The sequence below is a fragment of the Lates calcarifer genome, linkage group LG19 (assembly GCF_001640805.2).
Source record: "Lates calcarifer isolate ASB-BC8 linkage group LG19, TLL_Latcal_v3, whole genome shotgun sequence".
Taxonomy (NCBI): Eukaryota; Metazoa; Chordata; class Actinopteri; family Centropomidae; genus Lates; species Lates calcarifer.
This window is the reverse complement of record NC_066851.1, coordinates 20,202,550-20,230,014: the sequence shown is the minus strand read 5'-3', so window position 1 is coordinate 20,230,014 and position 27,465 is coordinate 20,202,550. Positions and strand designations below refer to the sequence as shown.

General features: G+C 40.8%; 2 protein-coding genes across 8 annotated transcripts in view; both read right to left on the bottom strand.

The window, feature by feature from the left end:
- Positions 1–3,642: 3,642 nt before the first annotated feature.
- Positions 3,643–8,344, bottom strand: LOC108896402 (solute carrier family 2, facilitated glucose transporter member 1). Its single transcript, XM_051078132.1, is given in 11 exon segments — positions 3,643–3,876; positions 4,438–4,664; positions 4,986–5,082; positions 5,408–5,479; positions 5,481–5,510; positions 5,868–6,052; positions 6,277–6,439; positions 6,618–6,858; positions 6,937–7,097; positions 7,874–7,972; positions 8,330–8,344. Coding segments are annotated over 11 exon segments (1,470 nt in total). The 3' UTR covers positions 3,643–3,696.
- A 4,746-nt stretch (positions 8,345–13,090) lies between these two features.
- The window catches only part of smoc1 (SPARC related modular calcium binding 1), a 50,215-nt gene continuing 35,840 nt past the window's right edge, over positions 13,091–27,465 (bottom strand). For 4 of the 7 annotated variants that reach the window (XM_018695528.2, XM_018695534.2, XM_018695535.2 and 1 more), the window contains 4 exons: positions 24,654–24,759; positions 23,618–23,862; positions 22,684–22,717; positions 13,091–16,916 (listed from right to left, as the gene is read on the bottom strand). In XM_018695528.2, coding sequence (XP_018551044.1) covers positions 16,877–16,916; positions 22,684–22,717; positions 23,618–23,862; positions 24,654–24,759 — 425 coding nt within the window. In that variant the 3' untranslated portion in view covers positions 13,091–16,876. Of the gene's footprint in view, positions 16,917–22,663; positions 22,718–23,617; positions 23,863–24,653; positions 24,760–27,465 lie in introns of all 7 variants that reach the window. The other 3 variants (XM_018695531.2, XM_018695533.2, XM_018695532.2) reach the window with 3 other exon arrangements.

Below are 27,465 nucleotides of genomic sequence, written 5' to 3'. Positions count from 1 at the left end.
AGTAAAGACATCACTCACACTGTGGCTGATGGTTATGTGAGTTCATGGAAGTGTCACATGATTTTGGATGATTTTACTCTAGAGTTAAATGTGTTTGGCTAGTGTTTATAATATTTAATTTTCAGATGACAGCTTAGAGAAATAGAACTTACAACTACTTTGTATCTCAGTGTTCTGAATACTTCATTTGATCCCATGAGGGACTGTGGAGGCATCTCAAGAGACTTTCCAATAATTATGATTACATGAGTTCATAGTCTACGTCTGTGGAGATTCTCAGTCATGATGGTCAAGGTTATCCAAGAAGGGTTGCGTCAAGGGCAGTTGGAGGCCTCTTGAATGAGAGGTGAAATATCTTCAAGTATCCACAACCAAGACCAGTTGCCATTGACTCAGCCCTTCTTGGATAGTTCATATTGTATGCTAGTTTTTCTCTGTTGGGTCATAATTGTTTTAAATGGTCCATACATGCTTCTTTGTCTCAAATAACAGTAGTTTATCACATATACTTTAATTAGCACTACAGTCAAATTTTGTTAAGTACAAAAAAATAATAATTATAATCTCAGAAACTGATTTTACAATGTCAACAAATCTCATTTTAGATTTGATGTTCTGCAGTTTGAGTAATAACTTTAGTTTAATAGTCAGTGTATTTGCTAACAGTAGTGCGCTGGGATTTTTGTTCAGCTCTCACATGTGTCTGTATCACTGTGTTCACTTACAGCACAGAAATACAAGCCTTTATCTCCGAGCTCCACATTCTTCACTGTGAATGTCCCAGTCTCAGCATTAGGTTTAGTGGCTGAGAATTTGTCTTTGCTGAAATCTCCAAAGTCGTGATTGCTGTTGCCTGTTCTGGTGAACACAATTAGTTTCATTGTTTCTCCAGGCAGCTGTCTGTACCAGTACATCTGAAAGTATAAATCACCCTTGGTGTGGCTGCAGTTCATTGCTGCATTTTCACCCTGTTTTATCCACAGTATGGAGGTCTGGGTGACATCACTTCCATCAGTTAAACCTATGTGTACAACAACAAAGGTTTTAACTCACATTCAGCAGAACATTTACATTCATTATAAACTTTTGCTTGTTATCCCTCTGATAGAAGATGAAATCAGATTAATGCAGTGTGCTCATCTTTTTGTACTTTACCTTTGTTCCAGAGCAGAAATAGAAACAAGCTGATGAGACCATGTTTGATAATTTCCATGTTCAGAACAGTCAGAGTCACACACATAACTGTCAGTGTAGTTACAGAGATATGAAGAGCTGCAGGTGGAGCGTCATATATTATGTGGTGTGTGTGATCAAAGTGTAACTGTGAGAATCTGTGGTACTCGAGGTCCCCCTACAGTACATGAAGGTAATAGTTTTGCAATCAGAAGTACCCTGGAGTTTTTGTTCAGGTCTCACATGTGTCTGTATCACTGTGTTCACTTACAGCACAGAAATACAAGCCTTTATCTCCAGGCTCCACATTCTTTACTGTGAATGTTCCAGTCTCAGCATTCAGGCTTTAGTGGCTGAGAATTTCTCTTTGCTGAAATCTCCAAAGTCATGCTCTGTTATGCCGAGTGCTGTGTACACGATTTGTTTCATAGTTTGTCCAGGCAGCTGTCTGTACCAGTACATCCGGGTATAGGAACCACCCTTGGTGTGGCTGCAGTGTATTGTTGCATTTTCACCCTGTTTTATCCACAGCGTGGGGACCTGGTTAACATCACTTCCATCAGTTAAACCTGTGTGTTCAACAGCAGAGGTCACCACATGCAAACCTTTATATCCAGCAACCATGACAAAAATAATTTCATTTAAACTTGTATTTATAAACCAGAGACCACAGTTGATTTGATTGTTAATTACCTGAAGTCCACAGCAAAAAGACTGAGAGTCTGAGGAGACTTTGTTTAGTGATGATAATATCCATGTTGTGACTGAAACTGAGTCTCATATAGTTACAGTGATATGAAGAGCTGCAGGTGGGAGTGTCACTTCTATATCTAATGTGATGTGGAGTGTGGTAGGTGGTGCTTGGGGTCCCTCTACAGTCCGTCACCTCCATCTGCGTAAACTATAATTCCAATCAGTAACATGGACAAGCTGTTTGTCTGTGACATGTAGTTAAGAATAGATCAAATGTTAAAAAAAACACAACATTTGCTCATGTGAAATAACAAGGAGCAGTATTCAGAGATGGTATGAATATGAGCAAAAGCTTTGGGATCACTTATCTAATAAAAAGACATTAGATCTTTCTTCAGCTGAGTTAACTGCCAGCACTGCCCTCATTTTCACTGCGACATACTGTTCACATTCACTGTCATAAATTGACTGTCCTCCCTCGAGCTGAACAGCTGCTGGTTGTAACTTACCAGGCAGCTCAACAAACAGCTAAACAGCATCCACATATGGCACCTTGAAATCAGTTTCCTCTTTCTGTCTGACTTCCGTGCAGGTCACTGAAGGTGACTCACTGATGCACAGCTCCCGTTTGCTCCAGTAGATGGCAGTGTTGCATAGTTTTGCAAAGAGGCAGAAATTCAAAATGACAAATGTCAAACTGTCCCTCTGAATCTAAATCTGACTGAGTTCAGACACAGACTGTAGGTCATGAGCTGTTAGAAGCTGGCTTTGAATGAACCAGTACAGTAACTCACATTTAAATTTAATTCTGCCCCCTGGTGTTTTAAAACCCAAACCCGTCCTCTGATCTCCTGGCTGCTCTCCCTCTGCGGTTTCTGCAAGTCACTGTAGATCATATTGGATGTAATATTTATTCACACAGCTGCGGTTGGTTTTCACAGACATCTTACAAGTGTACACAGTTCAGAGATATGTGAGATTTCACAGGCTGATAATGAATAGAAAGGCTGCTGTGTCTGTGCAACAGGAAACCCAAATTGTTCATTGGTGAGACTGGTTCGAGGGGCGATCAGGAACAGCTGGCTTCACCTGACATTCAACTGGTACATTTATTTAATGTAATCATGCTTAGATACACTGTGGCATTCAGTGTCTTATGTATGATAATCGCATTAGCTCACTGTAAAGATCAATCACAAGAACATTAATAAGAATCATTTTTAAAAGGTCAGTGAATATTTTGACCAAAGTGACTTAACAGGATATTTATTTACAGAAATGACAGTGATATAATGTAGAAGTGACACAAACTAGTGTTTCTGGAACAACTATTTTCAGCCGTTCCCTGTGAAACAAGTATCCTTAAGATTTCAGATGAAAATGGTGACACACAGGAAAATTTTCCATGATGTTGCGGTCTGTGCGTCATAACGCTATTTGTGTTAAAAACAAATCCAGCTGTCAAATAAACCATTGCAAATGTTGTTGATAGGGAGAGAACAAATCCAATTTTGGTTCTCATAAACTAAACGAAGAAAATTACTGGGAGCCCCTCGGTGTTGCAGGCATCTTTTCACTGTTTAACTTTTGGAAAGTGTCCGCTGTCTGCCCCTGAAAAGGTCCCTTTGCTTTACAAAATAACAATAGAATAGTTACAAAATGCCTCAAACATACAGTATAAATATCAATCATTATACACTTTAAATCTAATAATCATAATAATGTTGGAAAACCAGATTAACTGAGGCCATGTCAGCTTCATCATGACACACACAGCCCTCCCTTTAACAGTACAACCATGACCAGATTTAGTAAGGGTTAAAACGTCCATCAGGAGAAAGTGTTGAATCCGGTCTTATTGTGCAAAGGAATGCCTTCTGCTCCTCTGAACTCCTCTGCAATGTCATCGAATGTGCGACCTTTTGTCTCGGGGAGGCGAATCCAGGTGAAGGTGAAGGCGAGCAGAGCCACGGTCATGAAGAGGAGGTAGACATACGCACCACAGATTTTCTGTGCGTGGGAGAGACAGAGGATTTTTTTATCAGGATATTTGACCTTTGTGGTCTCTCGAGATCAAAATCTTTTTCAAAAGAATTTTGGCCCAAATTGCAGCATAAATACACAATGTTAAATGACACAGAGTCAGTATTCACGAAATGAAGGGTAAGAGGAAGATGATGAAGAGAAAGAAGAGCTTTAAAACAGGAAAGAAGAAAAACACAAAGTTGTTTAATTTGGTTCCTTGGTTTTAGTTTTAGGGTGGCTGCCATCTCTGCTGTTCAAACAGATGTTTCCCTTGTTAATAGTTAATTTAATTGCTACTATTTAAACCGGATTTTAAAGGATTTAGCAATAGATTTATATATGTTTAACATTCAACAGATTTATGTCTTTTTTTACAGGCAGTACATATGTATATAACAGAATGAACAGATTTATAGTCTTAATTCAGCAGCCATGTCTCTAAGGTGTAAGCAGACTGGCAAGAAAAAACAAGAAAATCCACCTCTGAAGTTTCCCCCTGAAGTTTAACTCTGTCACACAGTGTGCAGGCCAACAGTATAAACCCACCAGTAATGGAGGAAAGAGGAGTGCCAGAACAAACTTCCCTCCCCAGTTGAGCATGCTGGTGAAGGCCATGGCGATGGGTCTGCCAGGCTGGTCAAACAGCTCAGCTGCGATGAACCAGGAGATGGGTCCAGGGCCCAGCTCGTAGGCTGAAATCAGGCAGAAAACCAGCAGGACCTGCAGGCTCCGCAGCTCTGGAACCAGGTGCTGCATGGTGGATAGACAAGTTACTCTTAGAAGGATGGTTGTAAGTTTGTCATTGTAAATGTGTAAATGTGTCGGAAGAAAATTAGTCTGGTATTATCACAGACATATCATTGTTTTTTAATTTCAATCAAATCATTGTTTTTATGTTTTAGTTCAGATACCAGGGAGTTAATTTTCAAGCCATTCTCAAAAAGGTTCCAGTTTGTCGTAATTTTACCCTTTTAACTGCTGGACGTGAATGTCATGAATGTCAAAAGTTAGACATTGTGCAAATCCAGTATTAAAATAGAGCTTTTCCTACACAAATGAAAGTAACAAATTGAATGAAATGATCTTACCAGGACAGGAATCGACTATGGTCATGAGTAAGTTGCACACTGCTATGGAGATGAAACCAGTCAGGAGCAATCTCCTCCTCCCTGCCCTTTCCATCAGGAAGAACTGGAGAGGAAAGAACAACACAGCCGTGACACTGCTCACATTTTTCATCCCACTTTTTGAATTAAAATGCAACACTATCCTGTTGTGGTTCAAGCTGTAAAACCATTCAGGAGGAAATAATGATACTTTATCTTTAGTCCAGGAGTTTTGTGCAGTTCATAGCAAACTTAGATTTTAAGTAGACTCAACATTTATTAATCAGACTTGAGTTTATGTTGAGTACACCATATAATAATGATAGAAATCATATTGTTTCACTTTAATAATCATATAAAAGGAATGTGGGGCTGTAATGTAAAGGCTCACCACTAGATTTTGTACTTACTGCGACCAAAGTGAAGGTCACATTGACAGCACCCACGCCCAGTGTCAGGTATTTGGCCTGGTCAAACTTGGCCTTGGAACATTTTGGTGGAATAATTGATGATCTGGAAGAAAAGAGCAGAAATGTATTTTAGTTTAGTTTAGTGGGTTACTGGGACATCTTTGTGTTTTAGAAATGGAAGCAATGCATTGACACACTGCCCCAGAATCTGCGTTGAAGCTGGGGATAAAGTGCTGAGGTTGAATAAGTTATTGAACAAAGACCACAGAGCTGCAGCTGAATATTCATGATAGAGTGAACAAGCCATTCAGAAAACTGACCTTCATTCTGAGAATATTTTTGTTAAATGCTTGCAAAGGCTGCAACATTACTGGTTAATTTATTTTTTTAAGTCTTAGCCTTTTACCAGTTGGATCTTCTGTGAAACTTTTCACAAACAAATTCATTTCATACGACTCACTGCATTGAATCCGGACAGCTGGCTGCCCAAGTTGACGATGAGGACGATGATGATCGGCTGCTTGTAGCTGCGCTTCTTGAAGAAATCGTGGATGGCGACACCTGCCTGAGTGTGGCCGGCCTCTTCCTTCATCTCTTCCAGCTCAGCAAACACCTTCTCTGTTCTGCCTCTCAGCCTCAGCAGGGCTGCAGGGTGAAGACAACACCTTCTATAAAGGAGCTGTTGTAGTGTATCTGCAAAGCTGAGATACTTTAAAAGCATTTTCATGTTTTGATTCCTGGGAATCAGCCATGAATCTTAAAGCTTCTTCAGGCCGTCCCTGACAATATCTGTAATCCATGGTATAAATGATTAAACTAAAATAATGTGACCAGAAATGTAAAAACTGCAGTTCTACAGCAGTACCCACCAGCCTCTGCCTTGCTCTCCTCTCCCCGGTTGATGAGCAGGTAACGAGGGCTTTCGGGGCAGAAAGGCAGAACCAGGTACTGCGTCAGGGCCGGGATGAGAGACAGGGACAGCATCATGGCCCAGTAATGCTCTGTACCCAGCACTGTCTCTAGACCAGCCACCTGCAGCAAACAAATACAGGACTGTTTGACAGCTTAGATTTGAGATGTTTACCTGTAAGAATATTTGGCTGGAAAAGATTAAATTCTGAGAGATGTCACAGTCTTAATCTGGTCTAGCAACATGAACAACATGAGTCAGAGAGAGATGATCAGTGACCACAAGGTTTTCAGTCCTCACCATTCCTACCAGGATGCCCGAAGCAAAGGACACCTGGTTGAGTGTGGCAAAGGCCCCTCTCAAGTTGGTGGGGGACACTTCCTGGATGTACAGTGGATTAAGACTCATCACCAGGCCACAGAACAGACCAAACACCAACCGTCCCAGGATGAGAACTTCAAATGACTCGCTGGCTTTGGATGCAGACATAAGACATGCTCCCACCACGGATAGACAGTTCACTATTAGGATGGAGTTACGCCTGGAGACAAAAAAGGATAAATAAATAAAAATAGGATGGAAATGATAGGAAGAATACATTTTCTTCTGTCTTTCTTACCTTCCGTAAGAATCTGCCACATATTTGACTCCCAGTGAACCAAGCAAGGCTCCAAAGTCCTTAATGCTGACAGAGAGAGACCACAGCAGAGTCAGACTGTGATCTGGCATCGACTGGTTGTGTCTGGCTGTCCAGGTGTGGTTGAAGAACTCTTCGATGATCTAAACAACAATTGGAAAGAAAGGCGATCTGCATTACTAAATAGAGGAAAAATAGCACTTAAAATCACTGAGAAATTCTGCTAGAAAGTTCTGTGTTTTATTTCATTGTTCTCAATGGGAAGCTAAACAAGTAATCTAGATTGTATTCAAAAATCGAAATCACATTTTTTTAAAACAGCCATTTAATTCCCCCGGAATGAAAAACCTCTTTGCTCCTCTCGGCAGAATGTTTTGGGGCCTATTAAAGTGCTGTGAGAAATGTCGAAAATCTGACTTTTTTTAAAGGCTGAATTCAAATAAAAATAAATAAAAATCAGCCTCACTAGCAAAAGTTTAGTCCAGACAGCCTGTGAAAAATCAAAACCCTTCCAGCCCAGGGGAGCCAGTCCTGGAGCTGAGCCGGGGAGTTTCAGCGGATTGTAAAGTTTATTCAGTGTTTTATTGAGGCTGTGAGATATTTGTTTGGCCATCGGCAGGTTTTTCAGCATTCCCCTCTGCGTGAATGGTATCTTGGGCTGACACTGGCCTGTTACTGAATATCAGCACTGTGTATATGATGATGGCTCTATGTTGCAGTTTTTTTTACTTAATATGCATTTAAAGACTATTCGTCTGTGACGCCTGGACAGCTCATGGCTTATCATGAATTTGTTTTCTGGATGGATCTTAATGTACAGAGATATGATGAACGTTGACACTAAATTTTGTCATCAGTATCAACCAACATAATGTAAATATTGTCACATGTCCCCTTTAGCTCTGTGTGCCCTGCTCACCTTGGCTGGAGCATTGACGTTGCCGGTGTGGTAGCCAATCTGCAGGGAGCCCAGCACCGCTGCCAGGATGGAGGTCAGGAGTGTGGCTGTCAGATGGCTCTGTGTTGGGGTGAGTGACATTTATTTCTTTCTTTTTAACCTTTTAACCATTCAGTGGTAATGAGTTAACTCTTTTAATTAACACTGAAATGCCTCAGGTAAGTAATTCTTATTTATATCAAACAGATTCAAATAAGATGTGGTTCATAATCTGCTTAACCTCACTGACGCCCCATGGTTCTCCCAACATAAGCCACCCTGTGACTATTTGTAAAGGTCAAAGGTGGCAGGAACCACAGTATTTTCACACACTGGCAACATGTCCAGAATTTTAATTACCACAAGGGAGTGTCAGTGCTCCCTCTGTCAGACTGTGTTCATTTATAGAAAAAAAAGGGTAAAACAAACAAACCAAACCTCCTGAGGGGCCATTTGTTTGGGTGAGACCTGGGTATCACTCCCTCAAGATGTAGGTGCATTTATTTTCTTCTGACTTCCTCTGCTGTGAAAAACCCAAATGATGTCCGAATTAGATTTTTGTCATTTTGTTTATACACAGAATACAGATTTCTTTCCTCAGCTTCATTTTCAGTTATCAGATTTAAAAATCCAGCTTCCCACCAGCATTGCATCAAAACTTGCTAATTTAGCTTAAATCCAGGCAGAGAGATGTCCTGTGTGCTTCACAGACTCGCAGTATGTTTTAGGTTTTCCTTTGCTTTTGAGAAAATACATCCAAAAACCCCATGCATATAGAAATCAGATAAATAATCAGTAAAATGATGTACTTATACACAGATGTAAACTTACCTGTGCTGTGGAGTAAAGCAGACCGCTCGTCTTGTCCAAAATGTAAATCAAAAAGGTGAAAAAGAGAAAGAAATCCAGTGAGGAAAGTAACTGCTCATAAGAGATTGCATGTAACTTCAAACTTTGACATTAACAGCAATAGTGTACGGTTAAATCACAGATTTAAAATTAAAGTCATATTAAAAATATAATTGAACTCCATAGATAAACAGGATGTCAGCAGGTTTTTCTACTAAGTCTCTACGACTAAGATAATTGAAACCATCACAGCTTTAGTAAAATCCTGGTGGTAACATAAAATAAGACCTTTACTGACTGTTATATATTAACATTCCATGTCTATATATACTATATATCCATGTCTACATCAAGTTCTCACCACTGCTCCTGAGTGTAACACATTGATCCCATCTTCATCCTGGAGTTTCAGATATGACTGTGTAAATTTTCCTGACTGAACATGCAAACACCACTGGAAATTGCGCGTGCGCACACACACACACACACACCACACACACCACACACACACACACACACACACACACACACACACACACACACACTCTGTGGACCAGTGAGTCCAGTGATGAAGTCACACCCAGCTGGTGAATTTGGGGCAGGCCTGACAGAATGGCAGCCTCGGGCCTCCTCTGGTTCTCATGGACCAGCTGATCAACATCCTGAGTTCTCACTGACTGTGGATCAGTTTACCTGTCACATCCAAAAATTAAGGCCAGGCCCAGGTCATGGCTAAATTGGAATTCACTTCTATTTGGAGCTCTGAATAGGCATTTTGGCAATAACATAGCCACGTGCTTTAGCTGAGTGTGTGTGTGTGTGTGTGTGTGTGTGTGTGTGGTGTGTGTGTGTGTGGTGTGTGGTGTGTGTGTGTGTATATTTGAGGGTAACTTTGTCTGTGTGCTGTGATGATGCTCACTAAAATGAAAAATTCAAGAGTGTCTGGTGGCCCCGCCTCTCCAAATGTCTTTCTAGGAACTGAGAAAAAAGGTTTTAAGATCAGACCATGCATTTGTTAATTTATTCAACTAATGGTGAGATAATTGTATCAAAACCTCTCAGGATTTTACAAACCTATACAAGAATACAAAGCCTTTCAACTAATGATGGAATATGGAAATGCATTTTTTTTTGTTTTTTTTTTACATTGTTGTAGTTAAAACTAAATGTGTTACTACATTGGCATAAATGCCTAGCTTACTGCCACTACTGAGTTTAAAAGAGGCTAATGAATTAAATTCATCTGCCTGTTTAGAGCATTAAAGAAACTTCCAGTCTAATGAGGTAAAATAGATTCCTCAACTGTTTTTCCAGGTGAGCCAACTTGTTGTATAGTGTAATGTATGTGACTAGTTTTTAGAGAAACACAAACACAATCACACCTACACAGGTAAATGTCAACAGCAGCATACTTAATTGTACATTGTGGGTCAGGATGTTTGCTGACAGAGCTACTGTGTGGTGCCTTCAAGGACTGTCTTAAAAGACAACACCCATCACATAATGCTGTGACAATTTAGAGCCTCAAGGATTTAACTGACTGTACCAGGAAGTATATATATATATGTGTGTGTGTGTGTGTGTGTGTGTGTACACACCTCCTTCCCCTCCTCCTGTGACAATGATCCCATTAACGGCCTAACATGCTCCCTGCTATCCGTCTGCACTGTCTGCATATATAGAAGCTACAGATGTATCGCTTTCCCAAGTCCAGATAAAATATGGTCATTGCTTGTTTATATTTCCCATCGATGAAGTCATACAGTAAAATCTTAAATCTCATTACTTCAGTTTTATGGTTTTCATGCTTTAGTTTTAGTTGATGAATTGCAAACCTTACTGGCACATCCTGCTTTTCTTTGTTCACTTCTTCACATGGATCAGTGAAGTTTAATCCAATCCAGTCTTATCAAATGACTGTGTGTGTGTGTGTGTGTGTGTGTGTGTGTGTGTGTGTGTGTTTGTTTGCATGCTTGAATGTGCACATGCATCTCTATGTAAAGGTTGTGTGTGTGCACCTGAGGCATATCCATGAGTAAAATACAGGTTATAAATGACTCTGCAAAATGAACTCATGATGTTAGAACACACACACACACACACACACACACACACACCACACACACCTGCCTCCTGACCACATCCAAATGGGCAGTAACGGCTTTTCTCTCCCGAGATGCACGAGCCAAATAAATAAAAGTGTAGAAGAGAAAGATGAACTTAATCATAATGTTGGGTGAGGAAACATTCTCCAGTCTCACCACAAACCACATCATTTGTGCATGAAAATAATCTTTATCATAAAACTTAAGTAAAATATGTACAAATAAATATTAAGTGGCCCCTGAGGTCTGGAAGTGATGAAAAGCAGATCATTTCAATCCACAGAAAAGAAATGTGCTGCACTGACTCATATGTGAAATACTTGAGTTGTGTTGAGGACAGAAAACAAAAGAGTTCCTCTGAAACTTTATACTTAAAAAATAGTTTCGCATTTCAATCTCCTATTTTTGTGTATAACTGTGTACTATAAATTATGCAAAGCTTCATCCAAACTGCTGATAGATGTCATATTTTCCAAATATTAGATATCTTTTATCTTCTACTCGCATTTAATTACCTACAATAAAACTGAATCTGTCTGGGGTCTAAAATAAATGAAAAATAAAATTCTCACTTACAATTTCAGGAAAAACTGGGATTTATTTCTGGTTGTACTCGCTGTCTTTGTTGCACGACTATATTTAAAAAAACCACTAGGCTCCTTAGATGTTCCTCTGGTACATTAGAGTAAGTACGAGCACAAAAAAAGAAAGGAAAGAATAGTTAGCGTTGGGGGGTAAAATGCATCGTCCACCTGCAAGCTCTGTTACCGTAGCTGAGTTCTCTATCAGCATGTGGGTACGCCTGTCTGGAACATGACCTTTGACCCCTGAGCCCTGGCCTCCTGGCAGGCGACCCCCCTGACCTCGCGCTCAGGCTGCTGGGCAGGTGCTGCTGCAGAGGGCATCAGGCACAAATGGTGAGCAACGTACACTATCATCCCCCCACCGCTAATGTTTAGCTATCACCCAAGCTAATGGTCCTCTCTAATTACCTGTAATGGTGTTTGATCTGTTTCTAAGTGTTTCAATGCACACACAGGAGGAAAAAAACTACACAAAGTGGGAAATGTAAAATAGTAGGTCATTGTACCAGGGAACCCCTACATGGATTGATCCCATGTGATCCCTGTTTAATTATTTAGATTTTGGTTTATTTATAAACAGTTAACCCTGTATTTATTCCTCACTAATCTGTTTATTTATGATCATGGACTCTCATTCTTCTGTCAGAAATGGTGATTTTAAAAGTTTCAAAATCACCAAAAGGTACCTAAACTCGACTACAACTGCTTTTCACCAGATTTTCATTAATAATTTAACTGCTGATTATGAATGATTAGTTATTAAGTTTATAAAATTTATTAAGTAAATGTAAAGTCACCAAAGCCCAAGATGACGTCTTCAAACATCTAGTTTAATTGTTTCGCCTGTTTGACCACTGAACTCAACTCTTACAGTTTGATTAATGTTAGAATAATATGGTAGAGCAGGATTTTCAATATGTAGACATGCTGAATATTTACATTTATTTTCTAAAGGTAAAAAGTTTTTAGGGTAAAATCTGTCAATAATACCATCAAATTATTCTCACACTGGGTAAGTGAGTAGCACAAAAAAGCCATTTCAATGACCCCATCCAAAAAAAAAACAAAGGTATAAATCTCCTTAAACAACATCGTGCAGCACCTGCACCGCCCGCACCCTCCACCCCACCTTCAACAAAGGAGAAAAAACACACACACACATGCACATACATCCCTAAGCAGCTGCGTCATTATAAAACTCTTTTGAACTTCACACTGGAAGTCAAATGCCACATGTGTCAGTACAAGACAGATGTACTGCAGCTGCCTCTTGGCTCCAATTTCATCTGTGATACAACACCCCCCACTTCCAAACCACCCCCATCACCAGCGACCTCACCCTGAAGCCCTCCGCCCCCCATCATGCACTGACAACGTCCACACCTTTGAAGTCCCATCACTAAATCAGGACGTCCCACACCACACACAAATCAACAGGCCAAGCAGAGTGCATCTTTGTAGTCAACTTTTGACATTCAATCAAGGGGATAATTAACCTCAACTATTTATACAGCAACTAGAGAATCCATCTTTCATCATTTGTAATGTTCAAATAATGATACCTGCCAGTTTCCTGTCACTTCTGGTGCTATACAAGGTTATACATCAAAAGAGTGGCAAATGTAACCCCAGTAGAGTTAAGAAAATTACAACACATATAGTTTCTTTAAAAATATTTATTGTCAATTCATGAAACTCAATTGGCTTGGCTGATGCTGTGCAGTATGTGTGTGTATACCTGGCTATCGGGGTTCAGTGTGTGTGAACTTGCAGCCTGCAGTGAACTATCTTCACCATTAGGGGTCAGTGTTGAACTCCTTCTTTCCCACCTCTCTGAGAGCTTGTCTTCTGTTAATGCTTTCCCACTGCACAACATGTCCAAACTGAGCATAGTTTGAATAGATGTGGTGTAAAACAGTATCATGGATCAGTTCCATATTATTGTTGCTTTTGTTGTTGTTTACTAGCATTACAGTACCACATGTACAAGTGTAATTATGATGGTTTAATTGAAGTGGGAACAGAGGAGAAACACTAGTTATGCAAAAGAAAAATCCATCTGAACATTGTTCCAGTTTCAGAATTAACAAGTTTTTAAAAATACTTTAACATTTGTACTGTCGCCAACTTGACTCAAAACAGGTAGATGCTTGAAGAATAGTGTACAGTGGTCCTTTCATTCCCTGGGGCCTTATCCAAGGTGTAGGTGATCCGTTCTATTATTTTGTCTTGTGTGTGACACAGGTTCAAATAGCTCAGGAATTCAGGCCTATATTACAGTGAACAAGCATTTTAGGTTTTGTCGCCAGAGCCAAACAGCTGCACCTCAAGCCACATAATTTACATTGTCCAATTTCACCCAAAGACAACACGTCTCAGCGTTTTGTTTTCCAACAGATCACATTTCTGACAGCTATGAATAAGAAATATTGTCAAAACATCTTGGGATTGTCTTGACAAGCCAGTCAGGGCTTTGCAGTGGAAAAGCGGCTGCTGTGGAGCAAGACAGTCTTGGCTTGTTGCTGTCAGACTGACAGTCATCTTTAAGCCTCTTTCACTATACGTCCCCCCATCATGATTAGTGGTGATTACTAGCCTGTTAGGTTGTTTTAGATCTTGCATGTAATCTGCAGCTCTACAGCGTCTGGAAGCACTTCAGCAGACGCACACACAAGCCTAGTGTTCAAACCTGGACTGAAACAGGCACTCGGGAGAGACGGCACAGCCCTTTCAGACAGACAGGTTTCTTTTCCCATTCTTGGCATAACTGTCCAGTTCAAATTAGACGGATACTGATACCAGATACTGTATACATTCTTGACCATGTATAGTGACGATGACAGGAATTGTACAACAGAAGCCGAAAAAGTCAATTAACCCCACCACAGATAAAATAAACACTGCTCTGAGCTGATAACATACAGTCTGGTCTAAGCATTTCAATGTTGTGAATTAGCTACTGTAATAGCCTAATGTTTGACATGATGTAAACACAGAAAAGTATATATTTTTTTAAAAATAAGCCAGAATGACAGTGAAGTAAGTGAACACCCATATGCCCCACAATGCAATTTAGTAAAACAAATAAACAAATAAAGGTTATTGTACATATTTACAATAGGAGCCTTTTTTGTCTCATGTTCATGAGCCACTGCAGTGACTCTTGGGAATATGGTAAGAAATACACAACTCAAAACAAATAACACAAGCATTCAGACCACAATAGCAATTCTCCTTTCTTGAAACCCAATTGTTCCCAAATGTGAGGAGGAAATTTTATCACATTCCAAAACTTGTTCATAAGGTCTGTCTCTAGTGTTTTTCCTCCTTTGCTCAGTCACGTTCCTATTAATCGGAAACCCCAGGGGGGTATTTTAAGACTTACTGCATTTGTCTTACATAAGGTGGCAAAGCTCCAAGTGTGAGTGGTGGTGAGTGTTTCACAGAGAAGCACTGACATCAACTGTTGGAGGACAGACAATGATTGTGCTTTCATACACAAAATGTACTCTGATAATACCGGGCAGACTCAAATATTTATTTTAGGTACTAGGCATTTATAAATGCCACATCTTGTTTACAATAACAAGGAGAAATGTGGATATCACAGCTGAAATGAGCTGATATTAATGGGATACTGGCCCATGTAAACATCTTACTCACATTTACTGGTTAGGTTCAGTCTGTAATCTGTTTTGGAAAAATCAACCAGGAGACCAGTGATTTGTTAATGCTGTCGCCATTTGTAATGATAACCAGTAGAAGCTGGTGAACTCTTGATCAGCACTCAAAAACGAAATTCAATAGCATCTGGAAACATGCTGGAAATACCAAGCTCTCTCACTGTCTTTCGGGTTGTGTAGAAAATAGACATTAATATTAACTTAGTAGAGTGAGAAAACTAATCACAATGACTTGTGACTTGACATAAAATTAGACAACAGTGTGACACGGTGTGTGAGATATGTGTAAACCAATGGCCATCATCGTAGTTTGAACTTAAAGCTGCATTAGTCAACCTCTTTTAATCAACCTCTTTTAGTTCATTGTTTTTATGATAGCTTTACTGTATAGTTCTGTCTCAGTGCTCTCATCAGACTGCAAATTAAACCCACTGTACCCTTACAGCTTAGCACCAAATGCCAGATCGACAAAGTTAGCAACTAGCTAGTGAACACAATGAAGCATTTAGCAGCTAATGAACCAGATATTTTTCTCAGGAGTTGGCCGGGACCAAATCAGAGCAAAAAGGAAAGTGAATATTAGACTTGGGTTGGGATGATAATTTTCTTCTGTGGCTGCTACATCTCTAAGAAGGCAACTATTTGCAAGCATATTAGCCATAATAATATTTCAAGATTGTTTGTCTCTAGTTTTGGAGTGCCTCTGCTAAGCTTTAATCAGCTTTGATATGCTCATACTGCCACATGTATGCTGCATTAGTATACTGGTAGAACTGTGTATATACTGTAGCAGTGTTTTGAGGGGAAGATGATGGTTTTCCCATGATCTGTTACTTTTTGCTTTTTCTCTTTACTATAATTATTTTGTTTTATGTTAGCACAAATTCTGTAAACAAGTAGAAAAACAACCTCAAGGCATCTTGTGCAGACAACATGCTAATAACCAAGAAAACTACAAACTACATACAACATAATGACCTTGAATTGGTTTTGGGTTTCACAGAAAGTACTTTTAAGTAAGCTAGTAAAGTAACTACTTATTCACAGCTAGCTTTCCCCAACGCTGGTATTTAATGAACAAGAAACAGACGTGACAAATATCAGACCTTGTTCACAAACACGTGATTCTTGAGCCAAAATGTTAATGCCTTCGAAATGTTTTTTGCAGTGCAAGGGGATTCATACAGCTAATTCTGTGCTGATAAATTAGACTTTGTGATCACAGTTTAATTCTATGCAGTTCACTTAATATCGCATGTTCACATACAACATGACACATTCGTTTGAACTGGTAGTTCTTCCTTCACAAGTTTGTATGTATCAAGCAACATTTGAACTGACTCAATCTAAGCTCGTCTTTAGTGGGCTGCCGCTGCCTACATGCTGCTATTTGTAACAGGGGACATGTTTGTTTATTTTTATAGCCACTAAATGTAGCAGACTGAACACAAGGGGCGATGTGGTAACATGAACGTACTCGCTTTTCCAGTGGTGAGCTGGTAATCTCTTTACAAATATATTCTCATTCTTACCTAGACTTTTTCAGTCACTTCAGGAGAAAACAACACGTACAAACAGATAAAATGTCAAACATAGGGAGGAGAAAGTGCAAATATTTTGGCGCCGCTTCGTTTTCTTTTCTTGTTTTTTTCTGTTCATTTTTTTTTTTTTTAACTCAGGAACTTCTTAATTTTTCTGCTCCATCTTTCTCTTTCCTGTCAGCAAGCGTACAGATGCCTTCCCTCTGTGCCCTCTGCTCTCGTCTCAGCTTCTGGATCCTTCTCTGCTCACACCAGACGACCTACTGGGAACAGAGAGACAGGCAGATGAGGGAGGGAAGGAGAAAGACAAAGAAAAGAAAGCATATTCACTTGTCAGTTTTGGTATGCCGGCCACAGATGCGCTGCTGCATGATAAGACGATGGCATCCCTCAGCGAGCATGAGCCTATTAGGACGGACCAACACACACACACACACACACACACACACACACACACACACACACACCAACACACACTTTAAATGATGTATGTAACATCTAATATACATTATTTAAGAAATATAATTTTCTAATCAGTGATGGATGTTGCGCCTCATTTCTTATTTTCCAACGCAAACCGTCAGTCCAGTCAAACCCCTCACTGCACACGTCAGTGCTGTATGCACTCTTGTGTGCATGTGTGTTTGTGTTCTTTTTGACATGTGTGAGAGTCTCTGACTGACCATGTGGAGAGCAGATTCATCCTCTGTAGCTGATCTTTCTCTTCCACTGAAACCCATCACCTTTCCTTCATTACGTCGCACCAGCATCATTTTCCCGCAATAAAACAGGGTTCCAGTCCAGACTGTGATTTTTAATTTAAAGTAACTTGTTTAAACCTTAGTGCAGTAATATGGCTTCTGCTACCAACTTTTACTATTTTAAAATACAACTGTGAAGCAAAAATATGACTGTACATCAGTAAAAACCTGTTTAGGTTTTTATTTTTGTCTTTCCTTAACCAACTGACTGTATCCCTCTTTTACTGATTCAGTAAAAGAGTCAGTGGCCACTAACCAAAGATTGACTGCTGAGCAGCTGTACACCACAAAACGACCCATGTGTACCATCACATGTGCTGACATTCTGTTACAACGAAGCCACAACTCAACGGATCTCTGAAGTTGTGTGTTGTGTGCTGAAACTGCGCAGGATAGTCAGTGTGCTGCACGAGGCAAGGGATGAACTGCTCACTCATCAATTGATCAGTGGGTTAGAGGGGCAGGCGGAGGGAGAGACGGAGAGAGAGAAAAAAAAGAAAGGAGGGAAAGGCCTGGGAGAAAGAGAGATGGGTAAAGAGCTTAGATTGCTTACAGATGGCTGTGAGAGGGGAGCAGAGGTCCTCCTGAGCACTGTGAGAGTTCAGACTGTGTGTGAGTGTGTGTGTGCAAGTTTGTGTGCACCTCTGTCTATCTGTGTGCATGTCCCATGTGCATAAGGTTGTACATGCAATATGTGTGTGTGTGTGTGTCTACCAGCGTACATGTCGGTGTGTGTGTGTGTGGGGGGTGGGGATATGCAGGTGTGCTCCGTGTCAGCGCTGGTTATGTTAGCCATGAAACACAAGTCCAGCTGATTTCACTACACTCTCTAGAAGCTTCTGTAGTCTGAGGTGAAGCATTTACTTCACAGTCAAGTTTAAAGCATCACAATCTCTCCACAGCTCCATAAATCACAGGTTACATTCCACACGAGCCAGTCTAGTAGTTAGTGTTTTCACCTATACTTTAAGTGTGTAAGATAAAATATTACGGCCACCTATTCGTACTGTGACTGGTTGGAGCCAGGTGACTGCAGTTTTCAGTTTTATCTGTGACATTTTTATGTAAATAAATGTCAGTTCTGCTACTGTTGATGTCTGAACACTGAATCCACCTGTATCAACACAGGACAGGAAAGCTTCATCTGCTAATATCTGCTCAACAAACGTCATAGCGATCTGCCCATTAGATTTAGACAATGTTTCATATACAAGTGGACGTTTTGGCCTGATCATGGATGACATTAATTTCTCCTCTGGAGACAAAACAACCAATTTCACATTAATCTCGCCAGTACTTGTTTTGATGTCTTGCTCTGAACAATCAGCATCAACATCCTTAGGCCTGGAAACCAACTGGTCAAACACCTTATCATTAGTTTAGGTGAAAACAGGATATATAGAATCATTTCACTGTTGTAAGATGTAAACCAGATATTATTAGACTGTAGTTTGGACCACTCTGGTGTTAATGTTTTTTTAAGTGAAAGAGCAGCTCAGTATTCAGTGTGATTTTAACTGTCATAACCCTGGCAGCATTAGTGGCATGTTCTACCTGTTTAGCTATGCAGTACCACAATATTTCCTGATACCTCTTTCCAGTGAAGTCATGCTGTTCCTCTCTTTAGCTCAGATAGACGTCTCTGTTGTAAGGAGCTGAGCCACAGTAGTGCTGATGAATTGCCTTTGCAATTACCAGGCTCCAGAGCAGCGACTGGTCCTCTCCCTCCTCTCCTCCCAGTCACTGAGGACACTGTCTATGCCATTAACAACACAAAGCTCCCCAGCCTCTCCCTGGACACCTTGGCCCCACTTGTGATAAAGAGCTGAAAGCAGATCCTGTCTAGAAGTGAATCGCCTCGCCTCACTTGGGACCGACCAATAAAGACACTTGGCTCAGGAGCTGGGAATCATGGTATACCTGTACATGGTGGCAGCTGGGGGAAAAGGACTTAGCTAACAGGACAGATACACTGACTTACATTTACTGTTAGCTCATGAAATAAGGATCTTTGCAGCAAACCCATCACCAAAATTACAAGTAGTGATGGTGAGCAAAGCAACGCTTATCTAACTGCCACCATCCTCTCTGTTGACCTCTGTTGCCTTTAATGGCACAGTGTGTCAAGCTGATGTCACAGTAATTAAAGCACAAGTGGTGTGGAGTAATTGCTGTTGGCGCTGAGAGGACAGGGCTCTGGGCTCTCTAATGGTCCTGCAGCCCCGGTGCCAGGCCTGCCTCATAATGCCCTCCTTTCATTCCTGCCAAATGACGGACACAGCCAGGACAAACAGGAGAGGAAGAGAGGAGAGCAGGAAAGGAGACGAGAAAGGACAGGAGTTTGACATAAAACAGCAGACGGGACACAAAAAGCATAACGCCTTGCACACATCTGTTTTTGTCAAAGCTGGCCTCACCTACAGAAGAGTACAGGGAGTTTAAAATGGACTCTGTCAGGTGAAGTAAGCCTCTAAGTACCTCCACTGTCAAGATGGCAATATTCTTTATTTTCGTCTTTAGTCATTCGTACGTAATGATGTCAGACTTACATTTTAGATGATTAGAATATATAGGATTACAAAGTTTTTTTTAAAGGTAGCTTGTTCCCTCCTCTTACTGTCCTGCAAACCTCACGCTGTACACCTCGCTCAAAAACCTGAAAGATCTAAATGGATTCTTGAACCAGAACAGAGCTTATTTCTCCTGAAAAGCCATTACACAATCCACTCTACTCTCTACACTGGCTCATGGAGATATGCTGTATGCTCCTGCCACTGTCACTATCCTTAAACCACCTGCTTCTGTTCCATTTATAAATCTGTGTTGCCAATATATTGTAACAACCTCACTTGAGCTCAAACAAACATGACACAGAATCAGTGTATAAGTTGCATGTGTGTGCATGTGGTGACTGTGTGTATCTTATCTGGCTTGTGATGAGGTGTATTGTAGGTAAATTGTTCTCGAGTCTCGTGTAAAATAGATCTTGATCTCTGTGAGACTTAATGAATAAATGAAACTATAAACTGAAAGTTACTTTTACTTTTTTTAAAATAGCCAACAGTTCGATCATCCACCAGTGCAGTAGCTTCAAGGGCACTAGTCCATCACTGTACATAATTTAACCTCTGCATAAAAGAATGACTTTTGTCCCTGTCAGTGTGACTGCACTGTTGTAACAAACAATACAAACAAACTGTGTGTTACCGGAAAAATTAGGCACCTACTTATCAAATACACAACTACTAATGTTCACCAACAGCTGATGCCCTCTGCAATGTAAACCCTCTGTCTACAACCTCTGTAAGCAATCATAATAGATCCCTTAATATTTTATAATTGCGTATGCCCATGTTTGGTGTGTTTTTGTGCGTGCGAGCATTCAAACGTGCACACCCGCATGTGTTTGTACTTATTCAAAAGTGTGTTTACGTTTTTCTAAATAGAATTAAGACTTCTGAAAACATCATGAACCCTGCTGCCAAAGCCCATTGCAGGAAGTTCTAACAGTGAGACATTTTTTGTATTTTTCTCATCACAGCGAACGAGACAAAACGCTGAACCACCAGACCTGCTGCTCAGCCTCGGCCTCGCTGTGAGAAGGGTTTACAGAGAAAATCACTGCCCTGGGCTTCTGTTACATATTTCATCTATAATGAGGTTTCCAGTCTCTTCAGAGGATAGATGCCACCCTCTCCAGCACTTCAAAACTCACACAAGGTATTCAGATGTTTTCCTTTGCTGTTGCCAATGTGTCGAGAGCGAGGAGCCTCATACAGATGTGCTCCTTGCTGCCCCACATGCTCACAATCCTTCACCTAGAAGCACGTACTGTAAACTGTAAATATGTCCAACAACACTCCAGTGACGATCCAAAGCTGCGACAGAGCATGATAAGATTTAATGCCTGGCAAAGGCAGCTTGACTTAAAGAGATCCAGGCCATTAAGGATCAGCTAGGCATACCTGAACACAATGGCCGTCTATCTTAGTCAAGGCAGAATGCTGCCATATGTTCTTACAGATTCCTGCTTCTTTCATGCAGGCTCTCTGTCTCTCTCTCCTCGTTTTTTACATACCTCACTCTGTCCACAATCACCGCTACCTCAGAGTGCCTGAGAGGCAGCATTAGGAGCCATATAAAGCTGTCAGGCCATTTAACTCTTGCTCTTAAGCATGAAGGTGAGAGATTCAGTGACTACAGCGAAAACAAGCGTCCGAGGCTCCTTCTCTGCTCCTCCAATACCGGAGCTGTTTATCCTGGCGAGCGTGCCTAGGGTCCGAGAGGCCTGACGTTATGCCCGCTCTGAGCCACTGTTCCCCAGGCACGGCGGGGGCAGCGCCAGGGTAAACACATGACCTCAGTGCTTTGTGGCGCTGGACCAGCCTAGTGGCCAGAGTCAACAACACCAGTGGGACCAATAATCGCTCAACGGGGGTGAATCCCAACAGAAAAAAAAAAACAAGATGAGAAGGAGACTGAAAAAAAGCAGGACAGACAAAACAATAGATAATCAGTAAAATAGGATGATGACCTCTGTGTAACTTTTGTTGGCTCGTGATAGTTTTAAGATGTTTTCAGTCAATATCTGGTTGTGACAGTGAAAGTAGGAACAAGACAAAGACGTCAAAAAGTCTAGAGCTGAAACGATTCATGTATTAGTTGACTGACATAAAATTAATCATTACCTCTTTAAAAATCAATTAAATGTTTAGTAATTATTCATGTGTAACCTCAGATGTGAGTATTAGTTGCTTTTCTTTGACATATGATGATGACACCTTAATCATTTCTAATACAGTGTCTATTTTTCACTTTTCTGACTCCGACAGTCATCTAAAGAGTTGGCTTAAATTTTTCAGGCCTGTCAACCAAAACAAACTCAGAACTGTCATTTCTGTTTTAATGGTCATAACATGAGGAGGGACGTCACTTACTGGACACAAAATCTGAGCTACTCTCTAAAATAAAAGCAGAACAGCTGACCATACACCATAAAGACACACACCACATACCTCACACAAGTACACAAGCACACAGGTACCCATGGACAGAGAACTTTAACTTAAGTGTTCAGCACAACTGACTTAAAGCTTTGCATCTAAATCGAATGCTGCTGTGCCAACCAGCTGGATCTACCCCAAGCTAACACATTTCACCAAGCTGCAGGTTAATGGATTACACAATGAGCCAACCACAGCCCTCAAAGCCAGAGGCATGGTTAGTGAAAGCGTATTAGTTTGCCTTACTGAACAAATTTGTCCCTTGCCTTGTCCCTTGGTTGCCACTTGTTGTTGAGCTGCCTGCAAAACAAAGCAAACCGCATTAAACGTAACAGAGACAGAAAATTATTATAGTACCTCTGCACTTTTTTAAGACTTCCTGCAAAAAATAATCTACATTAAACAAACTGTCATTACATTCTCTGTGTTAATTAATGTTATTATATATTGAATGACTTTTTTAAAACAGTTAAAACCTTGTTTCAAAACCTTTTAAATATGAGTGTCAGTAAGAACATCCCTATTCTCTTTACTACGTGATATGTGGACTGTGGCTGGCAGCAGCTTCTCTCTGTAAGCTCCTTTGACAGTTGTTAATGATCTATATTAGGACCAGTCTGTAAACTCATGATGAGTAGTTACAGTTTTCCGGCCCAGACGGTGTCTAGGATCCACGAATACATTAGTCTTGTCTAAATATTCATCAGTGAGTGCTGAGGAGAGCAGTGCACCTTATTTAGACTGCCAACACATCTGTTTGTCACATGCACGACAGTTACTTCATCCTTTTCTCTCAATGACTGACTGTGACTGACCTGACGTTTTGTTTAAACTATGACATGATGAAAATATTAGCAAAAATCTAATGTGGGGATAAATGGAAATGTGTTGTAGTTTACACTTGTACACTTTTTTTAAACACATGGAAAATGATCATCATAATACAAACAAGTACCACATTTATTCTTGTACATTTCTGGAAGTGAGTTAATTCATTATGGTTTTGAAGCCTCTCCACTGGTAGAAAATGAGACCTCTATGTCTAACTGTTGAAGGAGTCTCTGTATGTGGATTTTCCCAGCTGGCCTGAGGTTCATACCAGGGTCACGACCCTACTCCATGACCCCACCAACCCACTCTCAGCCATCCTGTTTCCTCCTCCCGCTCAGTTTCTCCCCACCTTCCCTCTTCCTCTCTCACCCTCCTTGCTGACGCCCAGGCAGCCTTTCAGCTCCTGCAGAGAAATGGCCCTGTCCTTATTCAGGTCACAGTAGTCAATGAACTTGCGGGAGCATTTCTTGGGTTTGGCTTTCTTCTTCAGGTACTTCTTGAAAGGTTTTAGTTCCTTCTTGTTTATGTCATGGCTGCCATTGTTATCCAGCTGGGCAAAGTACCAGTGCACCACCCTCTCCTCTAAAGTGTGACTGGGGTCAGGCTCAACAAACCTGGTAGAGGTCAGAGGAACAGATGGGGAAAAAAACGTGGATGTTACAGAACCCAGAATAGTTTGGTTAAAGGAAAGTGGCAAAATCTGATGTCAAGTAATTTAAACGCAGTAATATCTTTTCACCATTAATCATGGCAAATACACAGTAATATTTCAATATAGACCAGGCCAGGATAAACTGGAAATACTGAGGAGGACATTAACATAAATACAATAAAGATGTTAAAGTGCATTCGAGATGAACTAATAAACAATTCTTAATCCCATGTGACACACTGCCATTTGATACATGAATAATATCCCCTCACTCTAAAAGAAATTTTGTTGATTTCTAATGAAACAAAATCACAACATACTGGTTCCTTCAGGCAGTTTTGTTTTATGGCAGAAACTGACAGCTTATTTTTATTGCAGCTGCAATAGAATTATTTTTAAATCAAATTTCTGCTTTGCTTTGCAGAACTTGTTCACCTTTTCAGGCAATAACTAGTCTACACTGACATATTCCATGAAATGGACAGCTATTATCCATCCCTTTCCATCCCATCTGTGTATATAGTTCTAGCATTGATGGAAAGGGAAAACTAAACCCTGTCAGTGTCTGTGCCAAAATCTGTCCATTGCATGTCAGAGAAAAAAAAAATCTTAACATGCAATTCAGAAAACTAGTGGAAAGCATGACATGAGAAAAACCAGAAGAGGTGGAAGTTTTCCACGAAGAATCAGCCGTGAGGTTTCCTGCACAGGTACAATTCTCCTGAGTCCACTTTGATACGTGACACCACTTACCTCCCACCACCAGAGGGGGCTGGTGAGTTTATGGCTTGCACCATGTCTGTGGTGAGGGCATCTAACAAGCTTGTAATGAATTCCACTTTTTTCCCCTCTGGGCAGCCTGGCACAAATCAAAGACAAAAAACACCAGAATTACCTTCCACAACTAATTTGAGTCATTATGGCAGAGTGAAGCTGAAGTGCCTCTAAAGCCTCGGCACCAGTGAACAACTATGACAGATGTCAAACAGAAAACGGCTGTTGCTCAGTAAAAGAATGCGTGCAAACCTTGTCCAAAGCTTAATGACAAACCAGGTGTATCTGTTAAGTGGGCTATGTTCACAGTTACTGGTGAATATTTTTTCAGCAGAGGTGAAATACATAGTTTGGCTGTTTTGTAAGAGTTCAGGAAAACAGAGCAGAGGCACATGGCGAGAGGTGGAACAGAAGTGTGCGGTGATGAGAGAGCTTTGTTGAGCAGTGCAGACCTGTTAACTTTTATGACACAATTCTGAACACCTTGGGTAGCTCTTTTTAATTGCCCAGATGTATGGTTTTAATAGCACGCTAAACCAGTGCAAATTTTTCCCTCCTAATTGTGTCTCTTAAAGGGAAACTTCAAACGCAGCTGCATAGTAAACTAATCTTCTCATTCTCTCTTTTTTGTTGTTTTTTTTTTCAGTCTCTCCCTCTTTCTCTCAAACCTTCTTGGTCGATTCCCTCCTCCCCTTCCTCTCAGCGTTTGTGGCCTCCTTGTCCTCTGCTCTGTTCACTTCTTTTCATTCCTTTTGTGCTGGCTCAGGACGTTCTGTGGGAGGTGGTCCGCTGCCCTGCCAGGTGAATCCAATTAGCATTTCCTACGACATGACAAGCTCGGAGAAGCACTGGCTTGCTGCGCTTTAATCCAAGTGTTAAATTGGGGTGTTATGAAGCGCAAACTGTTATGTTGTATGCAGCCTATGTATCAAGGTGTGAAGAGCACAGTGTGGTGCAGGACCACTGACAGTGTCAAACAGGCTCTGGGAGTTAAAAGCATGTTAAAAAAACATGTTAAAACTGCACTAAATCATCTAATCAGGTGTAGACAGACAGAGGGTTTACAGTAAAGAGGAATTTCCCATTGTGCCTAAATTGACATTGGTTGATCTGAGTTATCTTTAGGACAGTCAAAAGGTAAAACATTTCACAACCCCTAGATTTGTCAGTTTAGGAGCCTCTAGATTTGCTTAAATGTTCAAGCTAAATTCTGGAAGTTCCAACATTTCCACCTAGAAAATGTGAATAAACAGATCAGCAGTGAATAAGAAATCTGTCCAGATAAAGCTGGGTTTACCAACACTGAATCTTTTGTCTCTTTGGTATAAGCTGATCATAGTGCAGCTTGTTTAGTCAACATTAAATCCTAAAACTGACACAGACACAGAGTAGGACACTCACTCCATTCTGTTGAGACTACACTGGGTGTCTGCAAACGTGGACATGTAGCACACCTTGCACAGTCGGTGAATTTGGAGGCACATACAGTCCAGAGAAATGAGCAGATGGCAAATCATACGTCAGTCTGACCCTTTGTACTTCATAGATGTGGAAAGTGTAATTTGGGCTTTAGTGTGTGGTGCAGTTTACTGTCACCACATTACTAAAATGTTGGGCGCTAAATTTATTTCCACCACAGTGCAAAGTTCAGCTTTAAATGAACAAAAAGTTATCTTGAATACTGCAATGAAGTCTGAGGCTGTAGGTCAGCTGTGGTCTTTACAGTGTTATTATTTGTGATAGATTCTGAACAAAATCCAGCCCCTGACCAGACTGAAGTAGAAGTCAACAGATCCCGGCCTTTGGTCTCAGGGGAAGAGCTCTTGTCTGCTCCTGCTGACAGAGGTGGTATTGTGGCACTGCCCTCTCAAGCTTTCTGTCTCCTCCCACCTTGATGTGATGGCCATGAAATATCGTGCTTTGTTGTGGTGGTTCAGAACATCCCTCAACAGTACATAAAAATATCTCCACTCAGCAACCTGTGGTCTTCAACACCCCCAGCAGCCCCCCCACAGCCTCACCGCTGCACCCCGCAACACTCACACCTTCCATAAAACATGCCACACATCTGCTGCACAGTCAGGAGTCATGCTTGACTCTGTAAACTCACCAGATGGGGAATTAAATAAGAGTTACAATGCAACCTTAAATGATGGGGAAACAGAGGGGCAACAAAAGTAAGTGAGCAGTAATAAGGGCAGAGGAGTATGAGCTGAGGTTACGACCTCCAGTTTAGAGGAGAGTCTCTGATCTTTGCTGCCAGGGAATCCAACACCATGAAGAGTGATTTGGTCGATTGTTAATCAAAACTCTCTATCTGGGTTGTTAACATGAAGAGGAAAAAAAATGAATTTATGTACTGTAACAACTCTCTCTGTGCCTCTGAGCTTGTAGTAAGAGATATACTCCATATATGAAGACTTTGGAGGGTGGTGTCTCGTAGTTCAGCCTTTGAAAACCAAAAACAGAAGATCAAACGTATACAAGATTAAACTGTGTGTCTGTCTGCTTTAATGTAAGTCATCATGTCCAGCTAACTAGATAACTACCAACAACAGTGACCTTGAATTTCTCCCACACCCAGGGAGATGTCATACTTTGTGTTACTTTGTGTCAGTGTTTTGGGTAATGTTGGCAGCTCTGTCCCACTCTTAGTTTACACTCCAGCCAAACTTGTTACTCGAGATAGCGTTAGGTTACGCCAAATGCATCAGACAGTCTGTTTCCTAAAAATAAAGAATTGTGAAAGATATGTGTAATATAAGAACATCATGTTTGTAGCCATTATGTG